This window comes from Mytilus edulis, chromosome 6, assembly GCF_963676685.1.
Source record: "Mytilus edulis chromosome 6, xbMytEdul2.2, whole genome shotgun sequence".
Classification (NCBI taxonomy): Eukaryota; Metazoa; Mollusca; class Bivalvia; order Mytilida; family Mytilidae; genus Mytilus; species Mytilus edulis.
In genome coordinates, this window is record NC_092349.1 from 74,807,499 (window position 1) to 74,831,070 (window position 23,572).

The window sequence follows — 23,572 nt, forward strand, 5'->3', positions numbered from 1 at the left end:
AGATTTGAAAAAATAAAATAGATCTTAAATAAGAAATGTGTCTGTCTTTCGTTAAGTTCTGTACTACATTTTTTGAAAGTAGTAAGCTTATTTGTATTAAATTTCCTGAAAACATCATTTTCAATCAGAGTTGAAATTAAAGCTTAGAATACATAAACAGTTGATTTCTTAAATGTTATGATATATATACATGTATATAAATTAAATTAAAAAAGAACACAAAATCCTTTTAACAATGAACCAATGGCAATGCATAGCAATTCTTTTTAGAAATAGATACATGTATCCCTTTGACACTATAAATATATTTTGTATATAATTTGATTGGAGAAGTTAACAACATTCTTGCCTTTACTAATGAGATGATCAAAGTCTTCTAATCAATTACAAACATACTTTGTTTTTATTTCAATACAGTACAATATTTAGCCCCAGGTTATAAATTGTACTCCAGTGTCAGTTAAATAATCTGTAATTAGGGTGGTTATCCAAACAAAAGTTTTAAAACATGCATGTCATTATAAAAATAAATTTTGATCTTAAAAATTAGCTGAACTAATTAATTATTCTACTTTTTTTTATATTTCCTTAAACATTGTAATTAACTATGCTAAAATATTTTTTTTTAAAGAGTAAAAACAAAAAAGCTAACGTGTCAGTAAGAAAGCTAATGTTTTGAAAAACAATAAGTAATTATTGCAATGCGATGACATCTTTCATATATGTTGAAAGTCAAAATTACGAGATTTTTTAAATATTTCTAATTTTCATCAAGAGACTTGATCTAAAAAGCAGCTATTAACTTATAATTTAGAAACAATGCTTTGAATGTTGCATTAGGTAAAGATCTTAATTTCAACTATATATACAAATGTTGAGCAATATAATTGTGTTTTATTCATGTTATTTTTTGTTGAAATGTTGAAGTATGTAATTGACAGTAATCGAAAAGTAATGTAATTACTTTTGATAAAGTAATCGATTGTAATCGATTACATACTAAAATTTGAGTAATCGATTATTAATCGATTGGACAAAAATCCTTCATGTAATCGATTATTAATCGATTACATTTGTCAGTAATCGTGCCCATCCCTGGTTGTTGTCTGTTCTGTGGTCGGGTTGTTGTTTCTTTGACACATTCCCCATTTTCATTCTCAATGTTATATGTGTTAACTTAAACTGAAATCAAATCATGATAAATATTTATATGATACAATAATGTGGTGATAATATCTTTCCTACACAATTATCTAATAAAGTTGTAAGAGAAATAAGGCCCTGAAAAATTGAGTTAACTGGATCTTGCTGCAATAAAATGGGGTCAGTGGGTTAGGTAAACTTTACTTATGAACTCTTTTTTTATTTGATCAGCAAACCCAGAAATAGCCTTATTTGGTTCCAGAAATCTGATCAGGTTTGCATTTACCCATGTTTCAATTAAGTAGACATTACTCAAGAACTGTTAAAGAGACATTACCAAAATGTGTACTTGATCTGAGTTTTGTCATAATAAGTATTGTGTTAGTTTCATAACATTTGGTTGAGGCAAACTAAAGTTAAAAGAACAGAAACCGACTTTGGAATGTACAAAAAGTTGTACAGATAAAACAAGGGTAAATAACTCATCTGCTAAGGTGGGGGCATAAGAATTAGGAAAAGAATTGTATATAGACTTACATGTATTCTATGGTCCCACAGAATGTATGAGTTACATTTCCATCATTTATAGATTCCTTACATAAACCAAAATCTGTCAATTTTACATGACCTGAAAATACACAATTATGATGCAAATTATTATATAAATTATTTTGTAAAATAAGTTCCTTGCTATTTCAATATAACTGAAAGATTGTAATGGACTGTTTTTTTTTTTGGTTTATTGCTTTGTAAATAAGTACCATCAGTACTTGTTTGAATTGTTTTATATTTCTCATTTCAGTGCCTTTTGAACCTTCAATATCATATGGTATAGGTTTTGAACATTGTTGAAGGTTTTACGGTATACTATAGTTGATAACTTACATTTCATTTTGTCCCTTGTGAAGAGTTGTCTAATTGTCAATCACACCACATCTTTTTATTTCTTATGTAAATGTATTTAACAGGTTAACAGCAAATCATTTTTTTTCTTATACATTGTACACAAGGGAGGATCCAGCCTTTTTTAAAAGGGGGATCATATGTTTCCTTTCGGATCGCCACCGCTACAACAAATGATGCTGAATATTATCCTAGTTTCTGCATTATATAAGATTGGTATGTAAATTGCTAGCTAAAGGCATCAGGCCATTTGTTTTCTCTTTTGAATTGTGTTATATTTTGTCTTGCTTAAGCCTTTGGCAATTAAAAACATAAAACTGTATGGATTGATTATTGGTTGAGGCAATACAGTCTGCTATAATTGCTTCCATCCTCTTACTTTGGTCTCTGGTGGATATCTGTCTCTCATTGGCAATCATACAACATCTCCTTTTTGTATATGGTAAATAAACCTACCATGTGCGTCTAAAAGAATATTTTCTGGTTTCAGATCTCTATATATAATACCCTGAGAATGCAAGTGTTCTATAGCTATTAATATTTCTGCCAGGTAGAAACTGAAAAAGATAAAAGATAGTAATCCCTTCACTTAATATTCTTCTGAAAATGATGAAAAACATGAGAAGTAATATTGTAAAGCATAAGATTTTAAATATTCAATTAAAATAATTTGAATGAATAATTTGAATGCGTATTTACATGTTATGTAAATATAACGGAATTTGATGAGACTGTCATTAAAGTTAGAGGGTTAGCGCTATAGAACCAGGTTTAATCCACCATTTTCTACATTTGAAAATGCCTGTACCAAGTCAGGAATATGACAGTTCTTGTCCATTCGTTTTTGATGCATTTTGTTATTTGATTTTGCCATGTGATTATGGACTTTCCGAATTGATTTTCCTCTAAGTTCAGTATTTTTGTGATTTTACTTTTTTCTATGTTTCCTACAAAATACAACTTTTAAATCATATTACATAATTAAGTATTCACCTCCTGTGAAGATATTAAATTCCAGATATGTACTGTGTACCTAGCATATTTTCATGTATTTTCTGCTATCATATTTCATCATAGTCAGGGTATAAGCATAATGATGTTTTTGTTCACTTTTCAATTTTTTTTTACCTCTGAACGTTATATATCAATATTCTCAAGATGTCCACAAATAGTTAACCCTTCAAATATAACCCTCCTGAACTTAATTCATCAATAGTCTTGAGATGTCCACAATCTGTAAGCCTGCCAGATAATAGATTAGTATATTTGCAAAGCCTTAAGCCAGATAATAGATTAGTATATTTGCAAAGCCTTAAGCCAGATAATAACTCTTGTAATACCACCATTCCTTGAAAAACTATAGTTGCATAACTATAAACATAGTTTTGCCACATGATCAGATGAAGATATTCAATAACATTATTTTTTGTATTGAAAGCTCTGTGCAATTTTCAGACCAATGGCTAGCCAGTTCCAAAACAGGCCAATAGAATTGAATATGAGGTTTTATCATAAATTATGTTTTCTAGTCCTACATGAAGGTGTCAACTTACCAAGCTGTGTCCTCCATGAATATTCCTTCCCTTTCTAACTGCATAAACAGCTCTCCACCAGGGAGATATTCTAATATTAGGTATAGTTTTCCACCAGTTTGAAATGCATACATTAAATCAACTATAAAAGAATGCTGAAAAATACAATAATACAATTATTATTAGTCTAATATATAAATCTTTATATAAGATAAAATGTATGAATATATAACTGAGAAGTATAGAGTAATTTTATTTTTGTGGGTATCAATTTTTGTAGATTTCTGAAAACGTGAATATTCATGGATAGTTAATTTCGTGGTTTTGCTAATCTCTGTATGCATAGACTATTGAAAATAAGTTATTCATTCAATATTTGAACTTGTGGTTAGCCTGTACCCATGACAACTGGTATACAATGAAATATAATGAATCTACAGTACATGCATGTAACATGTAATGTGTGTATCATTAGGAACCCTAGTCATTTGTTTCAGTGTTACTTATGTACTAGCTGTAGGCTATGGTGGATAATGGTTGTGAGGTGTGAGTACTAAAAGACTGTGCTATGTAAGCCAATTTATCACAAATAAATGTTGTACCTAAACCATGTAAACCAATATTAATCTCTGGGTGTAACAAATACTTAAGAAAGATTGTTTTAGGTGGTTTTTTTTTGTTGGGGATGGGGGGGATGTAACCCCCAAAAAAACAAGAGAACAAGAAATGAAAATCAGCATATAACTTACCTTAACACATTCCAGAATATTTCTTTCTGCCTTTGTGTGTGCCTGATCCTTAGCATTTCTGGCTATTGAGGCCTACAATCATAAGATAATATATTATCTGTTATACTACAACATAATTATATATTATCTGTTATACTACAACATAATTATATATTATCTGTTATACTACAACATATATACAATATTTTTAGAGTTCAATCATTAATTCTAATACATTTATGATGTGCTGCCCTATATTGAATACTAAAGTGTAATAAAATTCTCTATAATAAGTACAGACTTTATATATAATACAGATCGTACTTATTTATGGCTGTTACAGTTTACATACCATGTAAATAAGTATGTATTGTAACCTTTTTGCAAACATGATGACGACTTCACTGTTTCAACATTCAAATTAAATAAAAACAAAATTGAAATGATATATTTCTATTGGATTGCATGACAAAAAGAATGAATGTGCTAGAGTTTAAATACATTGACCAAGATGAGATAACTCTATAATAGGTTTTATTATGTGTCAATATGTTAACCTCACCACAATTTTGCGCCTGTCCCAAGTCAGGAGCCTCTGGCCTTTGTTAGTCTTGAATTATTTTTAATTTTAGTTTCTTGTTTACAATTTGAAGTTTAGTATGGCGTTCGTTATCACTGAACTAGTATATATATTTGTTTAGGGGCCAGTTGAAGGAGGCCTCCGGGTGCGGGAATTTCTCGCTGCATTGAAGACCTGTTGGTGACCTTCTGCTGTTATCTGCTCTATGGTTGGGTTGTTGTCTCTTTGACCCATTTCCGTTCTCAATTTTGTTTTGATATAAACATCACTCACCTTCTTTAACACTTTCATAGCAAATATTTTTCCATTATCAGACCCTGATATTTTTCTAACTTGAAAGACCTGTAAATAATAATAAGGATTAATTACATGTTGGTAAACAGAATAATGTTTGTGATTAATAAAGTTAAGTTTCTTTTCATACTTTCCTTTTTCTCATAAAAAAACCCCATCTTATACCGTACTGGTAATAGATATTTGTAAAAGATTATTTTTTTTAATCTGTAAATCAGTCTGTTTATAGTGTTACAATTCATTCATTTACATTGAATACACGGCTGTTCTTCAATTTCATTTCACAGGAAAACTATAAAATTGCCCATTACAAGTATAGTTGTGCACTTTTTCGCTTTTAACTGCATGATCTGTCACAATAAAGTTGTTCTCTTAATTATATATTATTTTCTGTCTGATGATCAGAGAATTTTAAAATCTAATTATATTTTATTTTGTCTGTATTTCATTTTTTTCACCAAACCCAAAGTATGTGTAAACCACGGAGATTAACATACTGTGAAATCCTCTAAAGACAGATGATTCAATCAAAAAAAAACACACACAACATTTCTTTTTATCAAATTCACAATTACTTTAATCCACATATTCGTAAAGACTGAATTCTATACATTTTGAATAAAACTTTTTAAAACAACAAATATCTGTGTAAGATGAATTCAAGTTCTTTTTTGTGAATTGCGGAGAGATTGTGTTTTCTTGCATATATGAATTTGTGCTTTTTTGAATTATTCAACAAAAGTATTTTCATATATAAGATGAAATTTGTATTTCTTTAAGTTTGAACACTTGAATTTAGGGTCCATTTATACCAACAACTCCTATAAAACGTGTCTCTCTCAGATAATAATAATCCAGAGAAAAATTTGAATACTAACTTTTCCATAACCCCCTTTCCCAAGAACTTTAAGCAGTTCAAAATCTTGTGGTCCAGTTTTATTCTGTCCTGGGTTAACATTGTTCTCCGTTAATTCGACCATTTCCATTCCATCTTCACTGAAAAGAGAATAAAACAAATCTGAATATACATGAATATAGGGAGATGTAAGAATAAAGTGTATAAGTAAGAATTCTGGTATCATTTAATTTTTCTGTTTTTATTTAGCATTTGGGGAAGTCTACATCATTGTGGACAATAATAAGCTTTCCGATATATAGGTGACAATATACATAAATGGTAGCAGGGTTTTTCCATTCCTTGTTCCTTATCATAAACTTTGATTTTTTGGTATGAAGCCGAGACATTTTCACAGATATGGTTAATTTCTGAGGGTCTGATTAAAGTTTTCACAAATTAAGAAACCCTGACAGGCAGCAAATGTGATGTTAATTTTCTGGAAGCTTCATTTTGTACAAGTATTTAATAACTTTTTAAAGTTTTCACAACTTTTTTTCATTTGTATATTCTTCTGCTCTTCAAAAATGCACAAATGATTAAGCTAAATCAATTACTATAAATAGAATCATGTCAAATATCATAGAATATTATTGCATAGATGTTTTCTTAATTTCTATTTATAGTTTGGCGCACATTAGGGATATTGACCTAGATGTCTCACTTATTTTTTGTCGTTGGCTTGCTGTCTGAATCTTTCACCATGATAAGAATATGAACAAGAGGCTCTCAAGAGCCTGAATCGCTCACCTGAATTTTTTTGATTTAATCTCTCATCAATGATTATTTTGGCTTTTCAATTTATTTAAATGTTCTTGAAATCGTCCTATTCTCTTCAAAAGCCAAAAAAAAAATCAATTTCTCCTATGTTCTATTTTAGCCATAGGAGCTATGTTTCTTGACATACAAGGAAATGAAATATAAAATTTATACTAGATACTCTGAAACTCTGAAACTCATTTAGCCTAAGTTTGGCTGAAATTGATACAGCAGTTTCAAAGGAGAAGATTTTTTAAAGTAAGTCAACATGATGAACAAATTGTGAAAAAAGTTTTTAAAGGGCAATAACTCCTTAAGAGGTCAATTGACAATTTTGGTCAAATTGACTTATTTGTAGATCTTACTTTGCTGATCATTTTTGCTGTTTACAGTTTATCTTTATCTATAATAATATTCAAGATAATGACCAAAAACTGCAAAATTTCCTTAAAATTACCAATTAAGGTGGTACCCAACACTTTCACTTAAATTAATTTGGCTCGTTTAATTTTCATAAAATTTTGACAAAGTATTTACTTTGACTCTTTGACAAAAAGATAAAAATTAAAAAAAATTTGAACCAACCGTTTTGTCAGAAAAATTACACTGGTTATATAGCAATTTGACAAACACCAATTTTGATCAATGAGAAGCTTAATATTCCTTTTACAACACAACGTAATTAAAACGTTTAGCTGATTTTACAGAGTTATCTCCCTGTAGTGTTAGGTACCACCTTAAGTGGCAGCAACCCAACAATGGTTTGTTTGATTCATCTGAAAATTTCAGGGCTGATAGATCTTGACCTAATGAACATTTTTACCCCATGTCAGATTTGCTCTAAATGCTTTCGTTTTTGAGATATAAGCCAAAAACTGCATTTGACCCCTATGTTCTATTTTAAGTAACGGTGGCCATGTTTTTTGACGAATCAAAAATCTAAGCACACACTTTGTGCAGGATAATCTAAAGAACAATCATGCTAAGTTTCATCCAAATCCATTCAGTAGTTTCAGAGGAGAAGATTTTTTAAAGTTAGCAAATATGATGAACAAATTGTGAAAAATTGCCATTAAAGGACAATAACCCCTTAAGGGGTCAATTGACAATTTTGGTCATATTAACTTATTTGTAGATCTTACTTTGCTGATCATTTTTGCTGTTTACAGTTTATCTTTATCTATAATAATATTCAAGATAATGACCAAAAACTGCAAAATTTCCTTAAAATTACCAATTAAGTGGCAGCAACCCAACAATGGTTTGTTTGATTCATCTGAAAATTTCAGGGCTGATAGATCTTGACCTAATGAACATTTTTACCCCATGTCAGATTTGCTCTAAATGCTTTCGTTTTCGAGATATAAGCCAAAAACTGCATTTGACCCCTATGTTCTATTTTAGGTAACGGCGGCCATGTTTTTTGACGGATCAAAAATCGAAGCGCACACTTTGTGCAGGATACTCTAAGGAACAATCATGCTAAGTTTCATTCAAATCCATTCAGCAGTTTCAGAGGAGAAGATTTTTTAAAGTTAGCAAATATGATGAACAAATTGTGAAAAATTGCCATTAAAGGACAATAACCCCTTAAGGGGTCAATTGACAATTTTGGTCATATTAACTTATTTGTAGATCTTACTTTGCTGATCATTTTTGCTGTTTACAGTTTATCTTTATCTATAATAATATTCAAGATAATGACCAAAAACTGCAAAATTTCCTTAAAATTACCAATTAAGTGGCAGCAACCCAACAATGGTTTGTTTGATTCATCTGAAAATTTCAGGGCTGATAGATCTTGACCTAATGAACATTTTTACCCCATGTCAGATTTGCTCTAAATGCTTTCGTTTTCGAGATATAAGCCAAAAACTGCATTTGACCCCTATGTTCTATTTTAGGTAACGGCGGCCATGTTTTTTGACGGATCAAAAATCGAAGCGCACACTTTGTGCAGGATACTCTAAGGAACAATCATGCTAAGTTTCATTCAAATCCATTCAGCAGTTTCAGAGGAGAAGATTTTTTAAAGTTAGCAAATATGATGAACAAATTGTGAAAAATTGCCATTAAAGGACAATAACCCCTTAAGGGGTCAATTGACAATTTTGGTCATATTAACTTATTTGTAGATCTTACTTTGCTGATCATTTTTGCTGTTTACAGTTTATCTTTATCTATAATAATATTCAAGATAATGACCAAAAACTGCAAAATTTCCTTAAAATTACCAATTAAGTGGCAGCAACCCAACAATGGTTTGTTTGATTCATCTGAAAATTTCAGGGCTGATAGATCTTGACCTAATGAACATTTTTACCCCATGTCAGATTTGCTCTAAATGCTTTCGTTTTCGAGATATAAGCCAAAAACTGCATTTGACCCCTATGTTCTATTTTAGGTAACGGCGGCCATGTTTTTTGACGGATCAAAAATCGAAGCGCACACTTTGTGCAGGATACTCTAAGGAACAATCATGCTAAGTTTCATTCAAATCCATTCAGCAGTTTCAGAGGAGAAGATTTTTTAAAGTTAGCAAATATGATGAACAAATTGTGAAAAATTGCCATTAAAGGACAATAACCCCTTAAGGGGTCAATTGACAATTTTGGTCATAATAACTTATTTGTAGATCTTACTTTGCTGATCATTTTTGCTGTTTACAGTTTATCTTTATCTATAATAATATTCAAGATAATGACCAAAAACTGCAAAATTTCCTTAAAATTACCAATTAAGTGGCAGCAACCCAACAATGGTTTGTTTGATTCATCTGAAAATTTCAGGGCTGATAGATCTTGACCTAATGAACATTTTTACCCCCTGTCAGATTTGCTCTAAATGCTTTCGTTTTCGAGATATAAGCCAAAAACTGCATTTGACCCCTATGTTCTATTTTAGGTAACGGCGGCCATGTTTTTTGACGGATCAAAAATCGAAGCGCACACTTTGTGCAGGATACTCTAAGGAACAATCATGCTAAGTTTCATTCAAATCCATTCAGTAGTTTCAGAGGAGAAGATGTTTGAAAAATTGTTAACGACGACAGACGACGACGACGACGACGACGACGACGACGTCGACGACGACGGACGCCAAGTGATAAGAAAAGCTCACATGGCCTTTTAGGCCAGGTGAGCTAAAAATCATGTTTAAATATACATGTATCTTCCCCTTTTCTTGATCCAATTATTTAGTCAATGTAAACATGATAAAATCCCCTCAAAAATGTAATTAAAGTGTTGGTGAGATATGTTATCTTTGCTGGCCTGCATTTAACAGGTCAATAATTGGTACAATGTATCTTAAACCCTTTATATCTACCAAGGTATTCCTATGCATTATATTCATCTGAAATCTCCCCCTTTCTGTCATATTTGCTAAAGATTGCAAATAATTAAAATTTACTTAATCATGTTAATATTATAACATAAAAAATTTAATGAACCATGTCAGACCTAAATGGTCAAATGCATATATAAACTTGTACATAATGATAAATGATACACTATCAACTTTAAATATGTACGGTATGTACTAAGTTACTAACTTTGGTTAAAAAGAATTTGCAATCAATATTATATAATGTCCCTTTTGAATTTGTTGAAATTCTTCGTCAAGAATTTGAATGTGTCAATCTTGTTGCATTTTTGTTTTATAAATCAAAATTGTAATACAAATGGGTAATAAAAGATCCAATACTTATTAATTTAGATAAAAGTCCATAATTTATAAATATTTTTTATAAGGATACAACTTAATATAATTTATTATTACATTGGTTGCAATAAATTACATTGATTTCCCAGTTAAATAAAAACCGATTTTTTTCTCTATTTGAATTCTTAGATTAGTTATTCTTTAACTATTATGAACATAACATTCATGACATTGCAGTATTTATCTTTGTGAATTTAAATTCCTTTGGACTGCAAAAGTTCCAAGTAAAAATCTATTGATATTCAGCTTCCTAGTACTTGTCTATTGTATAATATTTATAAAGTTAATTCTGAGAAAAAAGTTTTATTCCAAAATACACATTTACAAATTACAATTAAGTTTTTTAAATCAATACTTAAAATTTGTAATAAATCTAATGTTTCCTTTTATCATTCAAAGAAGACTTATTTCCTATGAGTCTTCTTTCATATTGCATGTATTGCAAAACCACATAACATAATTTGGATATTTGTAATTTATTTTGTATACAATACAGAATATTTTTTTTATGTAACTACAACCAATGAGATATAATGATATACAAATCATAGATTTAAATAATTTGATATTGATTTTAAACATCTACATCTAACAACTGATATCAATGATAAAAATAAACATGAAAATATTTAAACTATTGAGGATGTCAATACTTGATGTGTATCAACAGGTAGATTTAAATACCATTTACAGTGGCGGATCCAGAACTTTTCATAAGGGGGGGCCCGCTCCAGTCATGCTTCAGTGATTCCCTATATAATCAACCAAATTTTTCCCACGAAAGGGGGGCCCGTGCCCCCCAGGGCCCCCCTGGATCCGCCTATGATTTAATTATCTAATTTTAGAATCATAAGGACGACAACTAGTATAGTTAATCTTAATCTTGCAGTGAGGTGAGGGTTGGTTTTTTTTTGCTCTGTCGAAAGCCTCACTGTGACTTTGAGATGAAGAGCAGCAATACAGGCACTATACCTGTGCTTTTGAGTGTGTTTTTGTTTTTAATGTGATAGTGCATGTATAATGTACTGATTGTGTGTCATGGATTGATACCGTCTATCCTGTTTATTTTATATACAAATTTATTTTCAGAAATCCCTGTAATTTAGTTCCTGAGAAAGATGTGATGAAAAATATTCATGGGATTCAATTGACGGACGGTGTATATATATGTGCTTGTATAAAATTGATATTCATGATATTATATGTTTTTCTCTGCATATGACAGATTAATCTGAATCACTCTATTTTCGTTTCATCACAAAATGTATAACTACTCAAGATTTAGAAATGTATGCTCAGTCAGTGTTAAGTAACAATTCTGTATACTTACAGCTCTCCTCGACCAAAACTGTTTCCCTGAAAAATAAAATCATTAAATTTAGAATTGCAATTGAAAAAATTATTATACATGTTTAATAATGATGCTCCTATAGATCTTTTTTTTTTTCAATTTTTCAGAATTGTCATAATGTTAGTTTACAATTCTTGCAATGTTCCACACATTCATAGACTCAGTATCTCAAATAATAGACAGTGAAATGAAATATTCATGTATATTCAAGAGGTAGACCAAACTAAACAGACATCTACCTGCAACTCTAGCATGTCTTAAGATATATATATATTCTATTTTAATAGTTTGGGGTAACTGCGTCATGGACAGTAAGAGACCCCCCACATTTCCCTTTAATCATAGAAAGTTGATCTTAAAATATCAAGGTCTTTATATATGCTACAGTATATAGTAAACGATAAAAAAATCCTTAACATATTATGCATGTAGTGAGTAAGTCAGACTGCTATACATTATCTTATGTAGACATTTCCTCTTCTTACTTAATTGGCTTACCTCTGATACAAAAGTAATCCTAGGTAAGCCATTTATTATATCAATTCTTCCTACACAGACTAATGTAAAATTTGGTGTAAACCTCTTACATTACTTAATGAGGTTTTGAATAACAAAAACAAATGGAAAGGATCGGCTGAAGTAAATTAAAATTATCTATTCAACTATACTGCTATGGAAATAGCATCAAAATTTATTTCTTCTGTTAGAATTATACAACCTGCTGAAAGTATATTTATTCGAAAAACGTCATTGACCTATTGATTATAGTTCTTTAACAAATGGTCAATGAACTGTTTAAGACTAATCAACATCATTTATAGAAAATTCCAGATGTTATATATTTGGTTGTCGGCTAATATTTTCCAAATCTCCGTATTAGGTTTTATCAACAAGGGGACCACACTTGTTCATACACTGTACATGTATATCATAAGTGTTTTAACCAGATTTTGTAATATCATTGTTCTCCATTAGCATCATTGTTGTGTGCTGGTACAAAATGTTTATTGCTTGAATTTATTGGACCCTATCTGAAATGTTTTACTTATGGATTATGATAAAAATGTGGTGCTTTAATTTTTTAGCATTGTTTAGAAACAAGATGTTACAGTGTACTTAAAAATTCCTATAACATGCAATTTGTATTGTAAATTTGCTGCATTAACTGATGTTACATTTTGATTTTTATTTGAACATCAACTGACTTTATATTCAATTTCATTCTATGTACATGTACATGTATTTCTCTGAACATTTCAATAAGTCTCAACCTAACTCTGTTTACAATCAGACTCATTGTCCATCACACTTTTTACTTCGCTACATGAAGCTGCCACCTAACTATTCGTCAGCCTTATATCACTCTAGGACCCAATTTCCAAGGTAGAAAATCATCATATCTAAGTGCCCCCCTGGATTGTTATTTGTATGATTACATTCAGTTATAATCCTCTTAACTCTTATCAATCAACCAGAAAGAATTTGAGATACAAAATTCAAGGTTTTATCATAAAATGTAGACAAAGTTTGCTGTTAATTAAGTTTCATTTTTAAAGCAATATACACAGCTGATTGCATTGAGTGTGTAGGCAAAGATTATATCTTTGGTTTAGCTTGCTTACTAGCTGAACAGTGAAGTAATAATTATTAGGTAAGGTAAGGACTAGTCCCACAAATAACTAATTCATGTCTGTAGAACTAGGGTACTTCGAAAGGAGGGTAGTAAACCTTAACTAATAATGACAGCTCAGGTAGCATTATTATTTATTAATTTAATACATTTAACGTAAGGGTACCCAAATTGCACCGAGTACCTAAATTGCACCTATTTAGAAAAAATAGCAACAGAAATCCTACACGATTTCCTAGGGACTAATCACTTTGTATTTTCATGATTTGATACTATGCACGTCTTTAAACATAGGTCAACATATTTAGATATATACCCAAAACGTTCACAGTGATAATCAACAGATGGACTGTTTACTGAAAAAGCAAAATGTACGAAAACGTCATCATGCGACGTCATCAAAGCATCATCTTCTTAAAATTAGCAAATACAATATATTATAAGTATCCATTTCGTAAAATATGAAGAGTAACCATGGACTAATATCCAATTGTTCAAAATATTTGAAGAAATTAAACAAAAGCTCGGTTATCAGACTTTTGACGATGTGAATTTAAGCATGGATGCAATTTGGGTACTCCTCATTACAGAATCATGGACAGTTTGGAGGTTGATTCAAACCCATTTTTTATGACTCAATATGGATTCAAAATTAAATTGGTGTACCTATACAATAAAGAAGGATAGGGCTACAAAATACACACAGTATGGGCATTTTTTTCTTGATCATAAAAAAACGTAGGTGAAAAAACAGTCAAAATAGGTGCAATTTGGGTACCGTCACGTTAGCTACACACTCAATGCAGTTTGCTACTGCTGTTTCACATTTTTTTCTATGCCCAATAAGAATATATCTTTCATGTTCACATGGTCTTGAGGATAAACAACACATGGCACACATTACCACATACTTTGAATGTAACATTAGAGTAAATATTAACAGATGATAAATCACCTTCACTACCTGGAATTTTCTGGAGTATTTAACATGTTTAAAAAGTCAATTCAGTCATCTAATCTTAATCTGACAATGCCTGCACTTTAACATGTATTATCATGATTATATTTACATGTTTGTCTGAATTGGGAGTGTTATGCAGATAGACATGTTACTGTGTACATGTATAACTATATCACAAATTTTGGTCAGTATGTCAGTCAACATTCATAGAAAATCTATTTACTGCATAAAGTAAATATAAGAGACAGTTTACCTTTCTTAAAAATTATCATGGGAAATACATCAACCGAATGACATCTCTATCATGTCTATAGTCATGATAGTATCAGAGTATCTGACAGTTATTAAAACTTATTTTCTCACTGTGTCAAACAAAATAATTCAGTATAAAATCAATATCACTACATGTATGTGTTCTTGATATATAGAAAGAATATGATCTCTATTAATAAACTATTTAAACAGCCATGTGTACAGTGTATCAATACTTCCCACTATACTGTTAAGATGAAGAACAGCAATAACATAGGCATTTGAAAAGTGACAGTTTTACAAATTGAACCAGATGCTCCCCAGGGCGCAGCTTTATACGACCGCAGAGGTTGAACCCTGAACGGTTGGGGCAAGTATGGACACAACATTCAAGCTGGATTCAGCTCTAAATTTGGATTGTGATTAAATAGTTGACACAGCATAGGTTGCGGACACAGAATGTATGTGGTCTAATGAACTTAAAATATTTTGTTTGCCTTTGAGCAATTCACTATGCTGTTGAATATTAATCCTCTCAAAAAAAATGTTTGAAGAATTAATTTTTTTTTATGAAATCTGAAATGAGTTTGAAACAATAACTACTCATTTAAATACATCATAAAATATTAAAATGTAACAAAAGGTGCTTGTTATCACTGAATGGTAAAGATTGTTTTAATTTATCAGTTGGTAGTAAAAGTGAATATACATTGTTTATTGTATAAAACAATGATTTAAGTTGATTCAACTACTATTCTGGACAAAGAAAGATAACTCCAATCAATTGAAAATTTCTTGCTATTGTACAATATTGTGCAATTAGATATTTCTTGCTATTGCGCAATACTGTGCTATTGAAAATATTTGCTATTGCACAATACTGTGCAATTGAAGATTTCTTGCTATTGCACAATACTGTGCAATTGAACATTTCTTGCTATTGCACAATACTTAATATAATAATTTTGGATCCTGTTTTGAACCAACTGAAAAACTGGGCCCATAATCAAAAATCTAAGTACATGTTTAGATTCAGCATATCAAAAAAGCAAAAGAATTCAATTTTTTGTTAAAATCAAACTTAGTTTAATTTGAACCCTTTGGACTTTAATGTAGACCAATTTGAAACGGGACTAAAAATTAAAGAAACTACATACACAGTTAGATTTGGCATATCAAAGAACCCCAATTATTAAATCTTTGATGAAATTAAACAAAGTTTAATTTTGGACCCTGATTTGGACCAACTTGAAAACTGGGTCAATAATCAAAAATCAAAGTACATTTTTAGATTCAGCATATCAAAGAACCCCAAGGATTCAATTTTTGTTAAAATCAAACTAAGTTTAATTTTGGACCCTTTGGACCTTAATATAGACCAATTTGAAAACGGGACCAAAAATTAAGAATCTACATACACAGTTAGATTCGGCATATATCAAAGAACCCCAATTATTCAATTTTTGATGAAATCAAACAAAGTTCAATTTTGGGCCCCTTATTCCTAAACTGTTTGGACCGAAACTCCCAAAATCAAACCCAACCTTCCTTTAGTGATCATAAACCTTGTGTTTAAATTTCATAGATTTCTATTTACTTATACTAAAGTTATGGTGCGAAAACCAAGAATTATGCTTACTGGGACCCTTTTTGGCCCTTAATTCCTAAACTGTTCAGCCCTCAACTCCCAAAATCAATCCCAACCTTTCTTTTGTGGTCATAAACCTTGTGTTTAAATTTTATTGGTTTCTATTTACTTTTACTAAAGTTATTGTGCGAAAACCAAGAATAATGCTTATTTGGGCCCTTAATTCCTAAACTGTTTGAACTAAAACTCCCAAAATCAAGTGAATCCCAACCTTCCTTTTGTGGTCATAAACCTTGTGTCAAAATTTCATAGATTTCTATTTACTTAAACTAAAATTATAGTGCAAAAACCAAGAAAATGCTTATTTGGGCCCTTTTTGGCCCCTAATTCCTAAAATACTGGGACCAAAACTCCCAAAATCAATCCCAACCTTCCTTTTGTGGTCATAAACCTTGTGTTAAAATTTCATAGATTTCTATTAACTTTTACTAAAGTTAGAGTGCGAAAACTAAAAGTATTCGGACGACGACGCCAACGTGATACCAATATACGACCAAAATTTTTTTAAATTTTGCGGTTGTATAAAAACAATTTGCTTGCTTCTTCCTATTTAACATGACAAATTTGCTTTTTGACTATGTTTCTTCTACTGTTTGATCTGAACTAAAATCTATAACTTCATAATTGAAGAATACCACAATATGTCTGTTTTGAGAAAAAAAATAACAATATATACTGGTATGTTATATGGTTATATAAGAATATTTTATTTTAGTATATCTTAAAAGACACCAGACTGAAGGACATAACTGTAAGCAAATATAGTCAACTACAATCATGATGGTAATTGTACGACCTTGAAAAATTAGCAAAACCAAAAGCACAGCAAATAAGCTATAAAATTTATAAAAGACCATTTAATAAAAAATGTAAAATAAAATGTAAAGGAAAAAAGACTAATAATGACCTGATTTATGTACACAACATAAAACATATGTGATACATCATTAGACATTACACGTACATGTATATACAGCTACAACGTAGACTGCTACTGACTTGGGACTGGAAAATGCAGAAATTTGCAGGGTTAAACATGACTGTTTAATTGTGTTTGAGGGTGTCAAACCCTCACCATAACTCATCAGAGCGATATATACAAAGCACAAAAACAACAAATAAAATCATGAAGGAGTTGAAAGGACACAAAATACTAGCAGCCACATAAAGCTAGTTGAATGCTTATAACCATTGAAAGTTCAACTAAAGGAACCAGATGCTCCGCAGGGCGTAGCTTTATACGACCGCAGAGGTTGAACCCTGAACGGTTGGGGCAAGTATGGACACAACATTCAAGCTGGATTCAGCTCTAAATTTGGATTGTGATTAAATAGTTGACACAGCATAGGTTTCTGACACAGAATGAATGTGTTCTAATGAACTTAAAATTTTTGTTTTCTCTTAGAGCAATTCACTATGCTGTTGAATATTAATCCTCTCAAAACAAGAATGTGTCCTCAGTACACGAATGCCCCACTCGCACTATCATTTTCCATGTTCAGTGGACCGTGAAATTGGGGTAAAAACTCTAATTTGGCATTAAAATTAGAAAGATCATATCATAGGGGACATGTGTACTAAGTTTGAAGTCGATTGGACTTCAACTTCATCAAAAACTACCTTGACCAAAAACTTTAACCTGAAGCGGGACAGACGGACGGACGAACGGACGGACGAACGAACAGACGGATGGACAGGGTTCGACACTAACGGTAGTCCGGTAGTCCGGTGCCCCCCTAAAATCTAGGAGGACTACCAAAACATGGTTAATCAGTAGTCCTGTGGACCACCTGGAAATTTGTATATGGTCTGGCTATTTCAATGCTAAAAATTGGCATAAAAGTCCTCCCAATTATGTTTACATTTTTCAAAGACAGTGATGGCATTTGGAAGAACGTAAATTTTATATTGTTATTATGAAAGCACTTTTGAGATCAAGATTTCTGATCAAAATCTTCACAGTGTTTGTAACACATGGGATTTTCAATGTAAAATGAAAATGTCTGATAACCAAAATGTGAAGAAACTGCAGATTAGACAGCAAAGGTCAGCAATAAAAACGTAGATGTCAGAGTTAAAAAAAAATACTTCCCAAATTTGGAAAAAAAATTATTACCCCTAAAAAAAGAAACAGGAAGAGGTAGTTTGAAAAAAAAGCCAACAATATTTTTTGGTGGCTTTCTTATTAAAAAAACCCATATATGCATGTCATTCAAAATGGTATTAAAGGCATTTTGATTTAATAATAATGATTATAATAAAAATTATTTATTTAAAGAGGGTTTAAACAGTTAGCTGTAAAGCTAATCTTCCCTGAGGCCCTCATGAAATACAATGAAATATAACAAACAATTACAAAATATCAAACAGACACACATACATGAATAATGAAATAAAAAATTGTTATGAAATATACAATTTTCAAAACAGGTAAAAGTTACAAATTCATATATGACATGTATAGTATTGGCATCAACAATATCATAAGTTTGAGTAAATGTGTGAAAATTATTATGCATATAAAAAATGCACAGCTTCTTAATGTTCCATCAAGTAATTTTTTTAAATCTTTTTTGAATGAGCTTGTACTTGAGGTTGATTTTTTCAGGGATATTGGTAAGTTACTCCATAAAATAGATCCTGAATATATAAAAGATTTCTTAAAAGCTCTGTTTTGGCTTTTGGAACTTGTAAATTTTTGCAAGAGGCATTTCTCAAACAATTATATTGGTTTATTTCTGGCATTTCTTTAAACTTTTCAGGGATATATACCGGGGCTTCATTCTTAAGGCATTTATGCATCAAAACTGATTTGTGGTATGAGATTCTGTTCTCTACTGTCATCCATCCAAGCTGTTTAAACAGTGGAGCTGATGATAAAAGTGGATCAGCATCTAAAATAAGTCTTGCAGCCCTTTTCTGCAATTTTATTATTCTGACTAGCTCATTTTTAGCACAACCATTCCAAATAATACAACAATAATCTATCAGTGGGAGAATATAACCATTATAAAATAATAGCAACATATCCACTGAATTGCTTTTAACAGTGATGATGAAGTTAACCTCTAGTTCACAAACAAAGACATTGTATCACTACAAGAAAAATCTTATAAACTGTTTGAAGAATTAATGAAAACTTTGACTTATTTTTATCCTTTTTTTTCTAAATAATCCTGGAATAAAAGGTCAAATAACTCCACCTAACAAGGCCTTAGAAATTGTCTCAGATTGCAGATTTTGCATTTCATTTTTCAAAATTTTCTGACGGTAAAAGTTCAGGAGTAATAAAATTTATTCACTGAATGTCAACTTTAATTTATCTGAAAAAAAAACAAAATATTTTCAAAACTCAAATGAACATTTGTGTGCTTTTGAGGTGCTCAGATGGCAGGAAATTGCATCTTATTTCGAAAAATTTTCTTGGGGGGGCATGCCCCCAAACCCCCCTAGCTAGTTCGGGCCGCGTTGCGGCCCTCACCGGTGATAGAGGTGGACTACCAGGACTACCCCAAATTTTTTCTTGGTAGTCCTGTGGACTACATCACCACTAATGTTAGTGTCAAACCCTGATGGACGGACGCACAGACCAGAAAACATAATGCCCCTCTACTATCGTAGGTGGGGCATAAAAATGTTTGAAGAAATTTTCTTTTTTATTTATGAAATTTCAAATGAGAAAAATTGAACCCATTTTTTTTAATCACATCCCCCTTTCCCTTATTCCAAAACTAATCTCAATTAAAATTTCTAATGGAGTTTGCATCAATAACTACTCATTTAAATACATCATAAAATATTAAGATGTAAAAAAAACTGCTTGTTATCACTGAATGTTATTTATTATAATTTATCAGTTGGTAGTAAAAAGTGAATATACATTGTATATTGTATATAACAAAGATTTAAGTTGATTCTGGACAAAGAAAGATATATAACTCCAATTAAAAAAAAATCTTTTTATTGCACAATATTTTGCAATTAGATATTTCTTGCTTACTATTCTGGACAAAGAAAGATAACTCTAATTAAAAAAAAATTTGCTATTTCACAATATTGTGCAATTAGATATTTCTTGCCATTGCGCAATACTGTGCAATTGAAAAGACTTGCTATTGCACAATACTTAATATAATAATTTTAGATCCTGATTTGGACCAACTTGAAAACTGGGCCCATAATAAACCAGGTGCTCCGCAGGGCGCAGCTTTATACGACCGCAGAGGTCGAACCCTGAACAGTTGGGGCAAGTATGGACAAAACATTCAAGCATGATACAGCTCTGAATTTGGATTGTGATCAAATTTTTGACATTACATGGTTTTTTTTTACACAAAACAAATGCCAAGATTTTACAAATCAATTAAAGATTTCTTCTTCAAACTTTTTAAATCTAAAATTAAATAGTTGACACAGCATAGGTTTCTGACACAGAATGAATGTGGTCTAATAAACTTAAAAGGTTTTTTTTGCCTTTGAGCAAATCACTATGCTGTTGAATATTAATCCTCTCAAAAAAATGTTTGAAGAAATTTTCTTTTTATTTATGAAATCTGAAATGAGAAAAATTTACCCCCCCCCCCCCTTTTTTTCACATCCCCGTTTCCCTTTTTCAAAACTGATATCAATTCAAATTTCTAATGGAGTTTGCAACAATAACTACTCATTTAAATACATCATAAAATATTAAGATGTAAAAAAACTGCTTGTTATCACTGAATGGTAAAGATTATTTAAATTTATCAGTTGGTAGTAAAAAGTGTATATACATTGTATATTGTATATAACAAAGATTTAAGTTGATTCTGGACAAAGAAAGATAACTCCAAATAAAAAAAATTCTTGCTATTGCACAAATAGGATATTTCTTGCTTACTATTCTGGACAAAGAAAGATAACTCTAATTAAAAAAAAATTTGCTATTTCACAATATTGTGCAATTAAATATTTCTTGCCATTGCACAATACTGTGCAATTGAAAAGACTTGCTATTGCACAATACTTAATATAATAATTTTAGATCCTGATTTGGACCAACTTGAAAACTGGGCCCATAATCAAAAATCTAAGTACATGTTTAGATTCAGCATATCAAAGAGGCCCAAGAATTCAATTTTTGTTAAAATCAAACTTAGTTTAATTTTGGACCCTTTGGACTTTAATGTAGAATTTGAAATTTGAAAACAGGACCAAAAATGAAGAATCTACATACACAGTTAGATTTGGCATATCAAAGAACCCCAAGGATTCAATTTTTGATGAAATCAAACAAAGTTTAATTTTGGACCCTTTGGACCTTAATGTAGACCAATTTGAAAACTGGACCAAAAAAACTTCAATAATCAAGAATCTAAGTACATTTTTAGATTCAACATATCAAAGAACCCAACCGATTCATTTTTTGTCAAAATCAAACTAAGTTTAATTTTGGACCCTTTGGACCTTAATGTAGACCAATTTGAAAACGGGACCAAAAGTTGAGAATCTACATATACAGTTAGATTCGGCATATCAAAGAACCCCAATTATTCAATTTTGATGAAATCAAACAAAGTTTAATTTTGGACCCTTTGGGCCCCTTTTTCCTAAACTGTTGGGACCAAAACTCCCAAAATCAATACCAACCTTCCTTTTATGGTCTTAAGCCTTGTGTTTAAATTTCATAGATTTGTATTTACTTATACTAACATTATAGTGCGAAAACCAAGAAAAATGCTTATTTGGGTCCCTTTTTGGCCCCTAATTCCTAATCTGTTGGGTCCTAAACTCCCAAAATAAATACCAACCTTCCTTTTGTGGTCATAAACATTGTGTTTAAATTTCATAGATTTCCATTTACTTAACCTAAGGTTATTGTGCAAAAACCAAGAAAAATGCTTATTTGGGCCCTTTATTGGCCCCTTATTCCTAAACTATTGAAACCAAAACTCCCAAAATCAATCCCAATCTTTCTTTTGTGGTCATAAACCTTGTGTCAAAATTTCATAGATTTCTATTAACTTAAACTAAAGTTATGGTGCGAAAACCAAGAAAATGCTTATTTGGGCCCTTTTTGGCCCCTTATTCCTAAAATGTTGGGACCAAAACTCCCAAAATCAATACCAACCTTCCTTTTATGGTCATAAACCTTCTGTTAAAATTTCATAGATTTCTATTCACTTTTACTAAAGTTAGAGTGCGAAAACTAAAAGTATTCGGACGACGGACGACGACGACGACGACGACGATGACGACGCAGACGCCAACGTGATAGCAATATACGACGAAAATTTTTTCAAAATTTGCGGTCGTATAAAAATCTAAGTACATTTTTGGATTCAGCATATCAAAGAACCCCAAGATTTCAATTTTTGTTGAAATCAGACTAGGTTTAATTTTGGACCCTTTGGACTTTAGTGTAGACCAATTTGAAAACAGGACCAAAAATGAAGAATCTACATACACAGTTAGATTTGGTATATCAAAGAACCCCATTTATTCAATTTTTTATGAAATCAAACAAAGTTTAATTTTGGACCCCGATTTGGACCAACTTGAAATCTGGGCCAATAATCCAAGAATCTAAGTACATTTTTAGATTCAGCATATCAAAGAACCTAACTGATTCATTTTTTGTCAAAATCAAACTAAGTTTAATTTTGGACCCTTTGGACCTTAATGTAGACCAATTTGAAAACGGCACCAAAAGTTAAGAATCTACATACACAGTCATGACAGTTAGATTCGGCATATCAAAGAACCCCAATTATTCAATTTTGATGAAATCAAACAAAGTTTAATTTTGGACCCTTTGGGCCCCTTATTCTGTTGGGACCAAAACTCCCAAAATCAATACCAACCTTCCTTTTATGGTCATAAACCTTGTGTTTAAATTTCATAGATTTCTATTTACTTATACTAAAGTTATGGTGCGAAAACCAAGAAAAATGCTTATTTGGGTCCCTTTTTGGCCCCTAATTCCTAAACTGTTGGGACCTAAACTCCCAAAATCAATACCAACCTTCCTTTTGTAGTCATTAACATTGTGTTTAAATTTCATTGATTTCTATTTACTTAAACTAAAGTTATTGTGCGAAAACCAAGAATAATGCTTATTTGGGCCCTTTTTTGGCCCCTAATTCCTAAACTGTTGAAACCTAAACTCCCAAAATCTATCCCAACCTTTCTTTTGTG

General features: G+C 31.1%; 1 protein-coding gene across 1 annotated transcript in view; it reads right to left on the bottom strand.

Moving 5' to 3' along the window:
- The window catches only part of LOC139528411 (ribosomal protein S6 kinase beta-1-like), a 41,762-nt gene that overhangs the window by 15,135 nt on the left and 3,055 nt on the right, over positions 1–23,572 (bottom strand). Inside the window, exons 2-8 of the mRNA XM_071324387.1 lie at positions 11,888–11,913; positions 6,059–6,176; positions 5,160–5,228; positions 4,328–4,399; positions 3,600–3,733; positions 2,503–2,603; positions 1,681–1,771 (exon numbers count right to left, since the gene is read on the bottom strand). Of these exons, the coding sequence (XP_071180488.1) occupies positions 1,681–1,771; positions 2,503–2,603; positions 3,600–3,733; positions 4,328–4,399; positions 5,160–5,228; positions 6,059–6,176; positions 11,888–11,913 (611 nt within the window). The remainder of the gene's footprint in view (positions 1–1,680; positions 1,772–2,502; positions 2,604–3,599; positions 3,734–4,327; positions 4,400–5,159; positions 5,229–6,058; positions 6,177–11,887; positions 11,914–23,572) is intronic.